Source organism: Nesoenas mayeri, assembly GCF_963082525.1.
Source record: "Nesoenas mayeri genome assembly, chromosome: 5".
Lineage (NCBI taxonomy): Eukaryota > Metazoa > Chordata > Aves > Columbiformes > Columbidae > Nesoenas > Nesoenas mayeri.
The window spans coordinates 34,616,079-34,630,518 of NC_137548.1; the positions used below are offsets into that span (position 1 = coordinate 34,616,079).

At 34.5% G+C, this 14,440-nt stretch overlaps 1 protein-coding gene across 1 annotated transcript in view; it reads left to right on the forward strand.

The window, feature by feature from the left end:
* The window catches only part of RYR3 (ryanodine receptor 3), a gene marked incomplete at both ends in the record, with an annotated part of 242,982 nt that overhangs the window by 102,623 nt on the left and 125,919 nt on the right, over window positions 1–14,440 (forward strand). Inside the window, 9 exons of the mRNA XM_080345568.1 lie at window positions 186–378; window positions 6,061–6,277; window positions 6,475–6,579; window positions 7,981–8,084; window positions 8,533–8,616; window positions 10,339–10,498; window positions 10,941–11,088; window positions 12,461–12,666; window positions 13,466–13,640. Of these exons, the coding sequence (XP_080201694.1) occupies window positions 186–378; window positions 6,061–6,277; window positions 6,475–6,579; window positions 7,981–8,084; window positions 8,533–8,616; window positions 10,339–10,498; window positions 10,941–11,088; window positions 12,461–12,666; window positions 13,466–13,640 (1,392 nt within the window). The remainder of the gene's footprint in view (window positions 1–185; window positions 379–6,060; window positions 6,278–6,474; window positions 6,580–7,980; window positions 8,085–8,532; window positions 8,617–10,338; window positions 10,499–10,940; window positions 11,089–12,460; window positions 12,667–13,465; window positions 13,641–14,440) is intronic.

A 14,440-nucleotide genomic window follows, 5' to 3' on the forward strand; every position in this document is an offset into this window, starting at 1 on the left:
GTTTGAAGAATGTTGACTCACTGGCTGTCTCTAAAAGCAGAACCATTCATAAAACAGATGAAGACAAGATCATGCCTTCATGACTCCAAATGAAAAACGTGATGGTGTTTTTGAGGAAATAATTTAATTTTTAAACCTGTGAGAGTCTGGTGAAAGCTTCTGATTACTGAATACGTTTATCCTAGGTCGAGTACCCAGAGCTGTAGCATCTGTCAATCAGCATTTATTAGCATCTGATGATGTGGTTAGCTGCTGCTTGGATTTAGGTGTACCCAGCATTTCATTCCGTATTAATGGACAACCAGTACAAGGAATGTTTGAGAACTTCAGTACAGATGGATTTTTCTTCCCTGTTGTGAGCTTATCAGCAGGTGTAAAGTAAGTACAACTTAATTTTCGTTGTTGTTATCTTTGCTGTCTTGTTGCACAAAGTACTGTCCAAATTCATGTATGATTTGTTCTGTTTTGTTGTTTTAGTTCTGACCAGCCAGCAGCTGGGAGGGAGGGATGTAGGGAAGTACTGATTTGTTTGATGATGATTTGACTTAAGGGTGAAATGTTGACCCTGTTAACAATTTGACCATGTCACAGTGCCTGAAAGTTATTATTTCATGGGTATTTGGTGACCTAGGGGAAATTAACTTTGTCTCATTCCAATTATCAGTGAAAAAAAACCCAACACATTAGAAACACAGCACCACATTTGGCACTGATTAAATCCCTCACTGTCTTTCTCAATAGGAAGTAAAAAGCCTATATCATCATGAAAGATACTATATTTACAGTAGGAAACACAAAGACATTACAAGAAACAGTTTTGGAATCTTGTTGCTAATACTGTCCATTTCTTACTTGCTTTGTAACTAAAATACTGAGATTTGAATTTACCATTTTCAGGTTTCTATTGTTACCCTACCTTTCATTAATTCAGAAAATCTTCTGCAGATGTCACTTAAGTGACCAAAAAAGTTGTGTTAATATTACATAGCTGACACGAAAACAACAGGCTAGCTTTTGGACTGTTGTAACATGACTAACTTCTATTTGGTTTGTATTAAAACATCATTATTGTTGGTATTGACAGGCAACAATTTTAGGAAGGAAAGACAAATATAATCAATGAGAATTCTTGGGTAAGAAAGGTTGAAATTTTTCTTTCTCTTGTAGGCTGAGCATGATTTCTGCATATAATACAGATAAGTTATGAAAATTTTTCACTTTGAAGGAATGCTAACAGTCTACATCTCAATAGCTGACAGAAACTGCCAAATTTAGAAGAAATAATCAGAAGTGGAGTAAGAGATTTTGGTGAAGGAGTGAAAAGATGGAAAGGGCTGTCTTTTATTTGAAGGAGGATTTCTCTTATACATGGTAATTTTTTGAGAGAAGAAGGTTTGTTATGACCAGAATAGACAGTATATAGCTTTCATAAGTGGAAGAAAGCTCAGGTTATAAATGGTTCGTATATTTAGCAATTAAGAAAAAATAAATCTTTGTTTCACTGAGATGACGTAAATCAGATAACTAGTTCTTTTTTGATCACTATTTAAATACTTTGAACATCTCATGCTTAAAAGAACCTCCCAGGTGAGGATGAGGGACCAAACATAATAAAGGAGACCTAGGAAGGGCTTAATAAATTGATCTTCATTTATTCTTTGGGAGTGACAGTACTACTATATGTAGCTACGTTAGTACAAGAGCTTTGGAAAATATTATTTTTGCTGTAAAAAATCTGTCTAAACTGGTATATTTATTTTTCTTCATTCTTATTTGATGTAGTTTGTGTATTTTGTGAGAGCATCTTCCTTTGTAGTTAATAGCAGCTGATGGCAGTAACATGTTATATGTCATCTTCTGTGTCTGCTAATATCAGAGAAATATTATTACATGGGAATCCTGAGTTCATGAGTGGAGGAGAGTGTTCTGCACTGGGAAGAACTTCTGTTGTGGCTTATCTGCTTTTCCTCTGCTTTGTGTGACTTTCAGTCTCCAATTCTGGGTCTGTTTCATCATTCCATCATCAGCTTTTCCTCTTTAAATTTTTGTCAGCACCTGCATACCCACACTATGTCTTATTATGTTTTTCTGCTGTAGGTGTTTTTTCCCTATCTATGATTTTTTCTCCTTCTACCAGTGGTACTATGAGCTCTGCTTGTAGTACTACCATATGGCCATTCAAATAATCAAGGAATTTAAACAGCAACTCTGTATCGAGAATTCATTTTCTTTTTTGTCCTATTTTTCTTCTATTCAGATTTATTTAACCTCTTCTTAAAAAGTGTGTAAATGCAGAGATAAAGATATGAAATATGAGATTGACTTTAAATGAGCCATCCAATATGTTTCTAGGGAAGGTAGGGGTCTGGATATGTTGACATGAAAAGTCAACATCTTAAAAATGTCTAGTGCTTTTAGTAATTAAACATGGGGTACATTAAATACTTTATCATGAAGGTCTTGTCTTTAACAGACAGCCTTTGTAGTGGGCAAAAGACTGTTTAACATTGTCTTGTCCTTCAGGCTACAAAAGCTCAGTAGAACTGCTAGCCACTTGCTGGAGTGGTAGGTGCTGTTGCCTATGTACAGCCCTACTCCAAAATGAATCAAAAGGAGTAGTAATTAACCTAAATCAATCCCAATATCTTTAGGAGTTATATTGCTTTATATTTATATTTTATATCAATAAGGTGCACTGAAATAAATGCAAGAAATAAGGATTCTCTGTGCTCAAGTGTTTTCTAGTGTTTATTGAATGAACACGTACTTGGATGTTGATTCACAAACAGATGGTGTTAAAAGCTACTTTCAGCAACAGAATGAACGATCCTAGGATTTAAACTGGATTTACTCAGAATGCAAAATTCAGACTTAAATTTTTGGAGAATCACATGCTGAAGTCTGGTTAAATATATTTGTGTGTGTATATATGTATATATGTATCCAGATATTATTTTTATATATGCATGATCTGAATTTCACTCTAGATTTCTGCAGAAGAAAGTTGTTTTGCTGCGTAAATAGATTTTAAAACTGTTTGGAAGTTAATGTATGGTTACTAAACTGTGTTTCACATATTGTGTAAAACATCTTGGTTTGCAATCCAAGATAGCTCTGGCTTTTGGTAAACCATTGAACTATGGGAGCATTAACTTTTAATTTATTATTTAACTCAGTAATAAAGTATTTGAAATAGTGTGAATAGTAATGTCTGTGGAAAATTGAAACATATTATGTGCTAGGAAATCAAAGGTAAATCTACCTGCTGGATGACTTTTGATATAGGAGATGCTGACTTTCAGTTCTCTTCCTTGTGTTGTTAGTGGAAACATACCTTGTTTGTCTATACATTTTATGCTCTGATTCTGTAACCTGAAATATGTATTTACTTGTATTAGGTTCTAGTTGCCCAAGGGGCTAGACTATGAAATAAGTCACACTGGGAAAAAAAAAAAATCAAAGAAACAATGAAACAAACAAACAAATTCAACAACAACAACAACAACAAACCAACAAAATACAAAAACAACAACCCCAAATCTATAACCAAACAAACAAAACCCTAAAGCAAACAACTTGAGGTATTGAAACATGGTTGTATTATGCCATTTCTTTCCTGATACCTTCTCTGCAAATTACTTGTATGCGCTAGTCTGTTTAATGTACTCTGACCATGCAACTAAGATTGAAGCTGAAGTTACATCCTTTTGTGTTGCTATTTCAGGTTACAGTTTAATGAGATCACCTCTCATATCCCTTGTGTTCCCTACAAAGACTTATGGATCCTAAACAAAATAGATCAATAATAGATCATGATTTAGTTTGTGTTGAAGATTCTTTTAAGAAGATCCTTTGCATGGTAGACTGAGTTAACTTCCTTATCAGCCAACATTTATGAATCTTCAGTTAGTTTTCACTGCAAACCTTTTGTGTATCTTATATTTGATTTTCAGGAGAGTTCCTTTTAAGGCTAAGGTCAGACAAATTAAAATAGGTTTTTCAAACCAAAAGATCTGAACATTTAAAATGAGGCAAGAAGTGCCTCAGAGGTTTTTCGCTTTGATTCTTTCTTTGACTTTTGTCTATTTAGAAAGTTAGACTTCTACATATTAAAATAAAATTCACCTTCTTTTTATTTTTAAAGTATTTTGATCTGTGTGGAGGCTTGCCTTAAAGAGAGGTCTAAGCTCAAGGTTGTAATCTCAAATTCCTAACTGCCTTGGGGTCATTCAAATATTTTAAACTATGCATTTTTAAAATGAAATTAGAAAGTTCAAGCTTAATGGAAGTAATAAATAATAATATATTTCTTGTGGATGGTGAACCATTTCAGATACTTGTGACCTGTACTTATGTACACCCTGTTTGAGAAAACTTGTGTGTTTTAATTTTTCTCCTCCCTTTATATTATTAATGTCTCTTACTGTCCATGAAATATGTTGATCTGCTAGTTCTGGTATTTCTAGAAATGTAAATAAGAAGTGCTGTAGGCTTCTTTTGTTCACCCCATCACAACAAATTTATGGCTTGTTTCCTAGAGATGAGAATTGTTCTAAATTTTCTGTGATTTTTACCTCTAATGTTTGTCTACATGAGGACCAAACTATGAATTTGGGTTGGTTTTGTCTTTATTATTTCTCCTGGTATACTCTTAGATTTATATTAAAAATATGTATCTGAGGAGAAACAGAAAACTTCAGGGGTTTAATGAGATGTCAAGGTTTAAAGCAAGGCAACAATAAACCGTGGCAGATGCTCCCTGTTACCCCCTTACCCTCCCCCCGCCCCTTTCCTTAAATTGGAAAGATGATAAGGAAGATAAGAAGGAAGGAAGAGAGACTTAGACCTCAAGTTGGAAGGGTTTGAAAGGCTTTACTAATGCTACTAATAAATAGAGAATATATGCAAAATATACAAAACCAATCTTGAATGTCTAATATGGAGTTGGAGTCACTCCAGCAGCAGGAGCTGGGTGTGCGGAGCTGGCGGCTCCAGCAGCTGCAGGGCTGGCACCCAGAAGTCATGGGTGGGACTTCAGAGCAAACCGGAAACTGAATTTCAGGGATGCAGGGCCCGAGGCCTGTAGATCACAGGCACGCAGAGAGGGTCCTCTTTAGATGCCAGCCATGGTCAAAGAGGGCTGAGACCCTTGTGATCTCCATCTTATATAGGGTGTATGACGATTATGGGGTGGAATACTCAGTTGGTCAGATTTAGTCACCTGTTCTGTCCACCCCTCCTGGCAAACATGCCCCTCGCAGTTATGGGATGTTATCAGAATTCTTAGCTGTCATAGCAATAAATCTAAACATGAGCTTCTTCAGCATTCCATTGGTCACTCTTATCAGTTTTGAGCACAGTGTCCAAAAAACATGCAGGCAAAAATTCAGAAAAGTGTGATTACTTAGAAGGCACTTAGAAGAACTTAGCTGAAAGGAAAAATCACTAAAAGAGAATTGGTCTTGCTTTTAACAAAACTAGGACATATGAATCTTAGCTGCACTTCTGAAACTCCTTCCCAGTTGTAGTATTTGGTATGATTTTCTTTGCTTGATTTACGTAATATGATTGTAGTAGTTTTTTTCCACCATATCATTTGTTTTTTTCCTCATGTACCAATTGCCCACGTGAATGCTCTGTGAAGTTATAAAATAACTTTTAAGTGGTATATAGATAGTCCCTATGGGATTTTTTTAGAGTAACAGTCCAAATTAAATGAGATTTTTGTTTCCAAATAATTTAAATGCATTTAAAAATTCACAATTTACAACCATATGATTTTAAATAAGAATTTTTTTTTGAAAGCACACTACTGCATCAAATAATTAGTTTTGCTTTGGGCAAAACAATTTTTCAAACACTGATGGGTAGGTGAGGGTGTTATTGGTAGTATCTGCTAGTATGAATGCTTGGTAAATCTTTGCTGTTTATCAAAGCATGAAATACACCTGCATTATTGGAAATGCTATTCAAATGAATGTTTAAGTTTCTGAATTGTTTATTTATAATGTTAGTATGTACTGACTGTTAAGAGTACAATTTCTTCATTGACAATTGCAGAGTTCGTTTCTTATTGGGTGGACGTCATGGAGAGTTTAAATTTCTGCCTCCTGCTGGCTATGCTCCCTGTTATGAAGCCTTGCTTCCAAAAGAGAAGATGAAACTGGAACCAGTGAAAGAATATAAGAGAGATTCTGAAGGAGTGAGGGATTTGCTGGGTACAACACAATTCCTCTCCCAAGCTTCTTTTATCCCTTGTCCGATAGACACCAGTCAGGTATGTTAAGTATGCCAAAATGGGATTGTGAAATATGTCTTAACAAAATTGAAAGTCATAATATAAAAACTAAGCTAGCTTACCCCCTTAGCAATTCACCATTTGTGTGTTGTGGTGTATTTAACTGAACTAGAATTACCTTGGACTGGTAACTCGAACCTTTTCTTATTTTTGGAATTGTTATACTCTTTTCTCAGACTGCTCTTCCTTTTCATCTTGAAAAGATCAGGGACAAACTAGCTGAAAATATCCATGAACTGTGGGGAATGAATAAAATAGAACTGGGCTGGACATATGGCAAGGTAAGTTTTGAAGACCTGTGTGGGTACAGTCACCTATATTAGGTTAAGTCTCCTACCAGAAAACTTGGACTTGGAAGTTGAATGGAGTATTCAATGGTGGTCTGTATATTTCCAATAACAGATGAACATCTAAGCTGACAGGGGACTGTGGTATTAGCTAGTGATTAGAAGCCGAATTTGAAATATAAATAAGCTACGTATTAAAGCACTATAAGTAATTAGCCATTTGAAAAGGTATCTTCATTGAGGAACATACTAGCTATACCAAAATGGAATTCTACTGAAAATCATAGCAATCATTAGTAATCCCTCAACTAACCCTTTGGTTATTGTAGTGTTGGGTGTCAAAGATATAACGAGCAGAAAGTCCATTGTGGAAATTTGCTTCTGTTGATAAGGGAGGCACAGTTTTGGTGACATCTGTAAATATTCAGATTCCTCAAAGCTCAGATTTTTTTATTTAATTAGTTACAGCTGAAACTTATCATTACAATGATCCCTTATAATGTGGTATAACCTAACAGCTTGAAGAGAGTAAGGCCATCTGGTCAGCATTATTTAAATGTATATTACAAGGTATTCCCTTCCAAAGGGATGTCAACAAATTAAAAACATTTAAAAGGTAGGCCAAGAATATTAGATAAAATTCAAATCAAATTGTATTACAATTGGTGCCTTCCCCTAGTAATGTAAAGTGATAAAAGATGTATTCTCTCTTGAATTTAGATTATTTCATCTTGCTGATTTTCAAATTAAGATTTACTGGGGTAGTCCTCTATGTGTCCATCACAATTGTATCCTACATCAGAAGAATCTTCTCCCTCTCTTATCTTCTGCTGTTTTTATTTATGGACTTGATTTATGTTTTGTTTCAAGAACTCTGTCATACTGTCTACTAAAGTGTCATTGCTATTGAAATTCTGAGTTTTACTAACCTTCTTAAAGTTTCTGATATGTCATCATCAGAAAAGGAATGCTGTGCTTTATTATTCCAGTAGAATTTGGAAAACATTACCAAATGATCCTGTGAGGTTTTTGAATCAGAATATGTAGAATAGATCAGATTGTGCTTTATTGAGTGTAGGTTGCTCAGGCATTCAGCAGAAATGTTCACTGAGTTTACAGGCTTGCTTTATTGTGTTTTGTGTATTTATGCAGAACACATGAAACAGCTATATTTTTTTCTGATTTTATTGGTTATAGGGGAGTACTTAATGTGTGCATCATAAATGAAAAACGGGAAAGTTCATTTATATAATGATGGGTAGCTGTCATTAAGCAAAGATAAATGGTATTTTTTACAATGTCTTCATTATTATAAAGAATTAACTGTGTTTTTTACTCTGATTCTGGCTTGAGTCTGGTCTTTGGAAAGTACTCTTTTCTATTGCTTTGTTACAGATACGGGATGATAACAAAAGGCATCATCCTTGTCTTGTGGAATTCTCAAAATTACCTGAGACAGAGAAGAATTATAACCTACAAATGTCAACCGAAACCCTCAAGTGAGCTTTAAATTTAAAAGAAAATAAAGTTTGTTTTGTTTTTATTCAAACACTTTGTATTGTTGTAAGATATAAAAACATTAGATTATCTCATTTAAAATGTGTTCTGCTATCTTTGCTAGAAATTTCAGGAACACACTTGGAGAGATTTAGAAAAATTTTATCTCTACAGAGATACAAAGAAGAAGGCAACACCAAATCCTCTTGGTTGTAATAAAGTGACATAAATTTCAAGCCACAGATTTGTAACTTTTTAGACTTCAAAGGTTTGATTTATTATTTTGGATAAGTTAAAATATTTGGAGTTTGAAATTCCATTACTTTGAGTGACTTCCCTGATTTTTAAATATCATTCATTCTGCGTATTTATACTAAAACTCAAATAAATTTATAAAATGGGTGAATACTATAATGTGTTTCACTACCGCCATTTTTTTTACATTGACAGAACCCTCTTGGCCCTTGGATGTCACATTGTTCATGCTCATCCAGCAGCTGAGGAAGATCTTAAAAAAGTCAAACTTCCTAAAAAGTATGTATCTTACGATAACTACTATATATAATTTGTAACTACAGGGTATTAATTAAATAAAAATATTGTAAGGCTATTTAAAAAATACTTCATATGAACCCCATACCAGACACGGACACAGAGCACATGGTTGGTCCATTACCTTGCCTGTGATGATGATTGACTGTGAATACTGCTGCATCACATCACCTTGTCGAGTGATTCACAGAGATACAGTCACATACTTGAGCCATATGCAATTATATCTGTGTTACATGATCTTAGAATAGATACTGCAAAGTTAAAAAAAACATTTCACTGCTTTTCTATCACATAGCAAAGAACAGTGTATATGTATATACATATATGATGGTAATTCGATCTACTTGAATGAGGGGGGTAGCATTTTCCTGTAACTCCTATTTCAATTTGCATCTCCCCTTCCCTGTTCTCCAAGAGACATTATGAATGCATTTCTTTAGAGAAGAGAAAATAATAGAAAATTACTGTTCTTTTAATGTTGCACATTTCTAGGAAATGTACATATGTAGAATATTGTATAAAATATGATTGGGTTTTTGCTTTAATTTTTATTTGGTAGGAAAGCTATGGCAGTTGGAGCTAAAATAGCTGAATTCAGCCATCTTTAAGTCATCTGTGGTAATCTCCTCAAAGGTGATAAAGATTAATCAAGGACTGCATCTATGTTTTAGCCTGGTCTGTGGGGATTCTGTAGTCCTCCTGGGACAGAGTAAATCTCTATCTTGCAACAAACCCTGAAGACAGAAATAGTTATTTGAATACTTGCCATTTTACATCAGGTTATCAACACACAACATGTTCTTTTTTCTGAAATAGCTAGCTTTATCCATGAGAAGCAAAATTATTTTTTTGAGATAGTGGTAAAATAATAGTTTAATAATATGGGAAGTGGTAATCTTGATCCAGTTGATGGCATTAAATTAGAAAAAAAAAAAAAGGAAAAAAGAACCTTTCTCAAGGTTCATACTGCAGACAGCCTATCATAATACTGTTTTGATACTATTGTCTTCAATAACAGAACAAATATATATTGTTATCTGACTCTTGTTAAAATATTTACTGTCTGCATGGATCATCCTAACAAATGGAAATGATCCGATTTGAGCAAGAGGAGAGTCTGCATGTGTCTTCAACAGCAGAGTGGTCTTCATACTATGTGAAAGGGTTGGAGCAGGTAATACTGCTAAAACATTATTAAACTTATCATTCAATGAAAAAGTGGGAAGAACAATAGTTACAATATGTTTTCTTCTTTTGGAAAAAATGGTAATGCACTCTTTACAAACTAGTATAGAAAAAATTCCGTGCTTAATAATGCATAAAAGTAATTTCATAAGAAGTCATCATGCAGATCTTTAAAATAGAAATTACTTTAAAAGTTTAAATGAGAAATATAAAATAATATAAAGAGTACTCATTTAATAACTTCTTTTTTCTTAGCAACTATTTTGGGATGCATATATGGATCTCTGTCATATTTAATTAGATAGGGTGCAAGTAGATGGAAAATGACTCTGCTAGAATACTAATTTATATCCTATTCAATGACCAAATGCAAAACAGGTTTTTGCAAAGAAATGGGAGAGTAGGAGATGGAAAAGCGTTAGTAAGTGAAGCCCACTCTATCAATGCCTAATAGAAAACTTTAAACACCATCAGTGGATCAATGAGGTATCTTGACTCTGTTTTCCTTTGTTACAGTTACATGATGTCAAATGGATATAAACCTGCCCCACTTGATCTTTCTGAAGTGAAATTGTTACCTTCTCAAGAATTTCTAGTTGACAAACTAGCAGAAAATGCACACAATGTCTGGGCAAAAGACAGAATTAAGCAAGGATGGACCTATGGCATTCAACAGGTAAGGACTCCTTTAGATGCCTTTGGAATAAGTAAAGAATATGAGATTTTGTTTTCTAGAACATAGTTGGGAGTATTAAATAAGAGGCTAGATACTGAATGTTGTGTAATGTCTGGAAATTTAGAGAGGGTGGGGAGCAGAGAAAGAATACTTGGCCATGCAAGTCTGAGTAGATGGTCAGACCTGCATGACTGCAGCTGAAGGATGTATAAGAATGCATTTCCATATGTATGAGAATATATATCCAATTTTCATTCAGTCTTTAGATTTTTAATACTATTAACAAGTGGGCTTGCATTCATAGGACTGATCTTCATCACTGTTGTTTCTTTCCTGTAATTTTAGCATTTACTTCAGAATATACTCTGTCTCATTGCATAAAATCTTTGTGATATTTAAACACAGTTTTTTTTTTCTTGTTCTTTTTTATAACCCCTTTTAGGATCTTAAGAACAAACGGAATCCTCGGCTAGTGCCATATGCATTATTAGATGAACGTACTAAAAAATCTAACAGAGATAGCCTCCGTGAAGCTGTTAGAACATTTGCAGGCTATGGTTATAGTGTCGAGCCACCTGACCAAGAGATAGGTATGTATTTTCAGGAAGAATCATGGCCTTTTTTTTCCCTTAGTGCTGGGGGAAAAAACAAACAAAGAACAACAACAACAAAACCCAACCCAACCAACCAAAAAAACCCCACAAAAACAAACAAAAAAACCCCCATACTGAAATAGGGCAAACATAAGATTTGAATTAATAGTAGCGCATTTTTGCTGTTGACTTTAATGAAAGGTGCAAATACACTTTGTAAATGACTTGTATATTACTTAGATATATATTTTAAAATATTAGTTGTATTTAATGGTATGATAATTCTAATTTCCATTATTTTTAGATTGGAGAAAATCTGCAGTATTAGTAGACATACTGCTTTTCATTTGGAAATGATGAAAGAAATAAAATAGTATGAGATTAATTTAAAATAATTTTTTTACATAGTATACAGATTAGGCTTGACTACTTCAAGTCAAAGTGCACCAAATTCAATAATTTTTAATTGAAATCAGGAGCAGAAAATTGTTTAGAAGATTTTCTTCTTATTTGTTATACTATTGTAATTTTTTTACAAAATTCTGAACTGGAACAAAACTTATTTGATATTTTAAAAATTGTTCTAAATGTATTGACTTGTTTAGGAAAGTATTTTGTTGTATTGTAATACTGCATTATTGCATTGTGTTGCACTGTATGTAATCACAGAATCACAGAATGTTAGGGATTGGAATGGACCTCAAAAGATCATCTAGTCCAATCCCCCTGCTGGAGCAGGAACACCTAGATCAGGTTACACAGGAAGGTGTCCAGGTGGGTTTTGAATGTCTGCAGAGAAGGAGACTCCACAACCTCCCTGGGCAGACTGTCCCAGTGCTCTGTTACCCTCACTGAGAAGTTGTTTCTTCTCATATTTAAGTGGAACCTCCTGTGTTCCAGTTTGTACCCATTGCCCCCTGTCCTATCATTGGTTGTCACCAAGAAGAGCCTGGCTTCATCCTCCTGACACTCACCCTTTACGTATTTATAAACTTTAATAAGGTCACCCTCATTAATGAGTAATGATCTTATATTTTCATTAAGGAGTAATAATCTCATATTTTTGAGGTTTCCTCAGTTTTGCATTGGGGGTTTTGCATTGAGTGCTGCTTCGAAATGTTCTGATTCTAAATAGTGGATAATCACTCATCCTGTAAGGAATTAGTGTGTGCTAGCCTCTATGATGATTACTGCTCCTCTTTTTTAACATTTACTATTAAGTTTCTTAAACATGCGATGGTAGGTAATGACTCTTTTCAGAGACAGAAAATACTGGGGGAGATGAAAAGCTGTGGCATTTGTAGTTTCATCTAATGATAAAAGGTGGGGGTTCTTATATCTGTTTTTTTTTATTTTGTTTTTTTTACAGCTGACCAAACAGTGGAAAAAGTCAGCATTGACAAGATACGATTTTTCAGAGTAGAAAAGTCTTACGCAGTGAAGTCTGGAAAGTGGTACTTTGAATTTGAAGCTGTGACAGGTGGAGATATGCGTGTTGGCTGGGCCAGGCCAGGCTGTCGACCTGACATAGAGTTGGGAGCTGATGACCAAGCATTTGTATTTGAAGGAAGCAAAGTCAGTACATCTTTATCTTTTCTGACCTATGAACAAGCTAGGCAGACAACTGCTGTATAGCTTTCCTCTGCATACTACTCAACTGTTGAAATATTTTTGATTCATACAAGGATATTTCTGAGCTTCCTTTCATGCTGGCTAGTATCTGCATTTTGGTTCTGGTCATTGTAATTATGCTAATAAAGGTGTGTTGGTTTATATCTACCTTCCTAGGATATACCCAAATGGGTAAAGAAGTCTGTCGTAAGCATAAACAAAATGCAGCATTCACTTCCTTTTTTTATATAAGTGGTGTTCTACAAAAATAAAACAAAGTTTCTTAAATGACTGGAAGAGAGAACCACAGTTCTATTTTCCCTTTTCTGTCTTCTCTACTTTCTGAACATTCTTCCCAAACTTGACCCCTAAAGGACTGGAATGATGATAATGCAACTGCATGTGACGGGTGGAATCCAGTGAACTGTGCTTATCATCCAACTTCTAAATTGCTTTTTGCATATTCCTGAAGTTAAGGTGCCTTGGTTTCTGAATGTGAAATAACTAAGATAGTAATTAAATTAAGGACCTAAAAGCCATGATCTATACTGTTTGCAAATTAGTTTGAGATCCTGGAAGGTGAAATATTTGTTTGTTTTATTTATTTGGGGGGGGGCTGGGAGGGGGGTTGGTTGTTGTTTTGGTTTTGGTTTTTTTGTGGGTTTTTTGGTGGTTTGTTGTTGTTGTTGGTTGGTTTTAATTTTAGCATGGTGTTTACTTACTTGTGGGGTGTTTTGTCTATTTTGTTGTTGCTGTTGTTTAGGGCCAGCGTTGGCATCAAGGCAGTGGATTCTTTGGACGAAGCTGGCAACCAGGAGATGTGGTTGGTTGTATGATAAACTTAGATGACAAATCAATTATCTTTACTCTGAATGGAGAGTTGCTTATAACCAGTAAAGGTTCAGAACTTGCTTTCGCTGACTTTGGAATAGAAAGTGGTAATTTTCTTTTTATAGTTACATTGTTATAAGAAGACAAAACAAAAACAGAAAAACTAGTCAGTCATAATGGCTTAGTGAGCAGAGAAATTGTATTTTGCTGACGTGAGCCTTCCGACTGTGCTACACATTAACATCATAAAAATTTATTTTAGAAGTGCTTATATAGCACAAATTGATTTTCTTTTTTTTTCTTTAACCACAAGTAGACATGAATGAGATTTCAGCAATCAGAATGGGTAAATTTTATTTGAGCCTTGCTATGCTTACTCAAAGGACTGAGCTTCAGCATTAAGAAGTTGCAATAAAAAGCACTGTGAAAAATTCCCAAAAGCTGAAACTATAGTCTGATTATCTCGCTGGAGCATACACATATTATGTTTTTGTCTGAAGGACAAAATGAGTACAATGTGGTGAGAGGCTGCACCAAAAAAAACCATATCTTTCCAACATAAACTGAGTCTGATTTGTATTTTTTTTTCACCGTCCTATTCATAGCTTATCTGTATTTCTCCTTTTCCTTGGCTATTTTTCCTCTTGTGTTTTTTTTTTTGCTTTTGCTTTTTTGAACAGTAGTATCTACCTGACTGTATTGAAGGAGACGGTGAATTTTCAAACTTTTTTGTTTTATTTTTTAGTTGACATTTTATTTGGAAGTGTATCTCCTCCAACTGGTAGTAGCTTCATGCCTGTTAGTAACTGCCAGAAGACTTCGCAATTGCTTCCTTTCCCTCTTTGATCTTATCATTGATACAATTTTTCTAATGGTAGAGAATGAAGGACTGCCCTAAGAAAGCTTT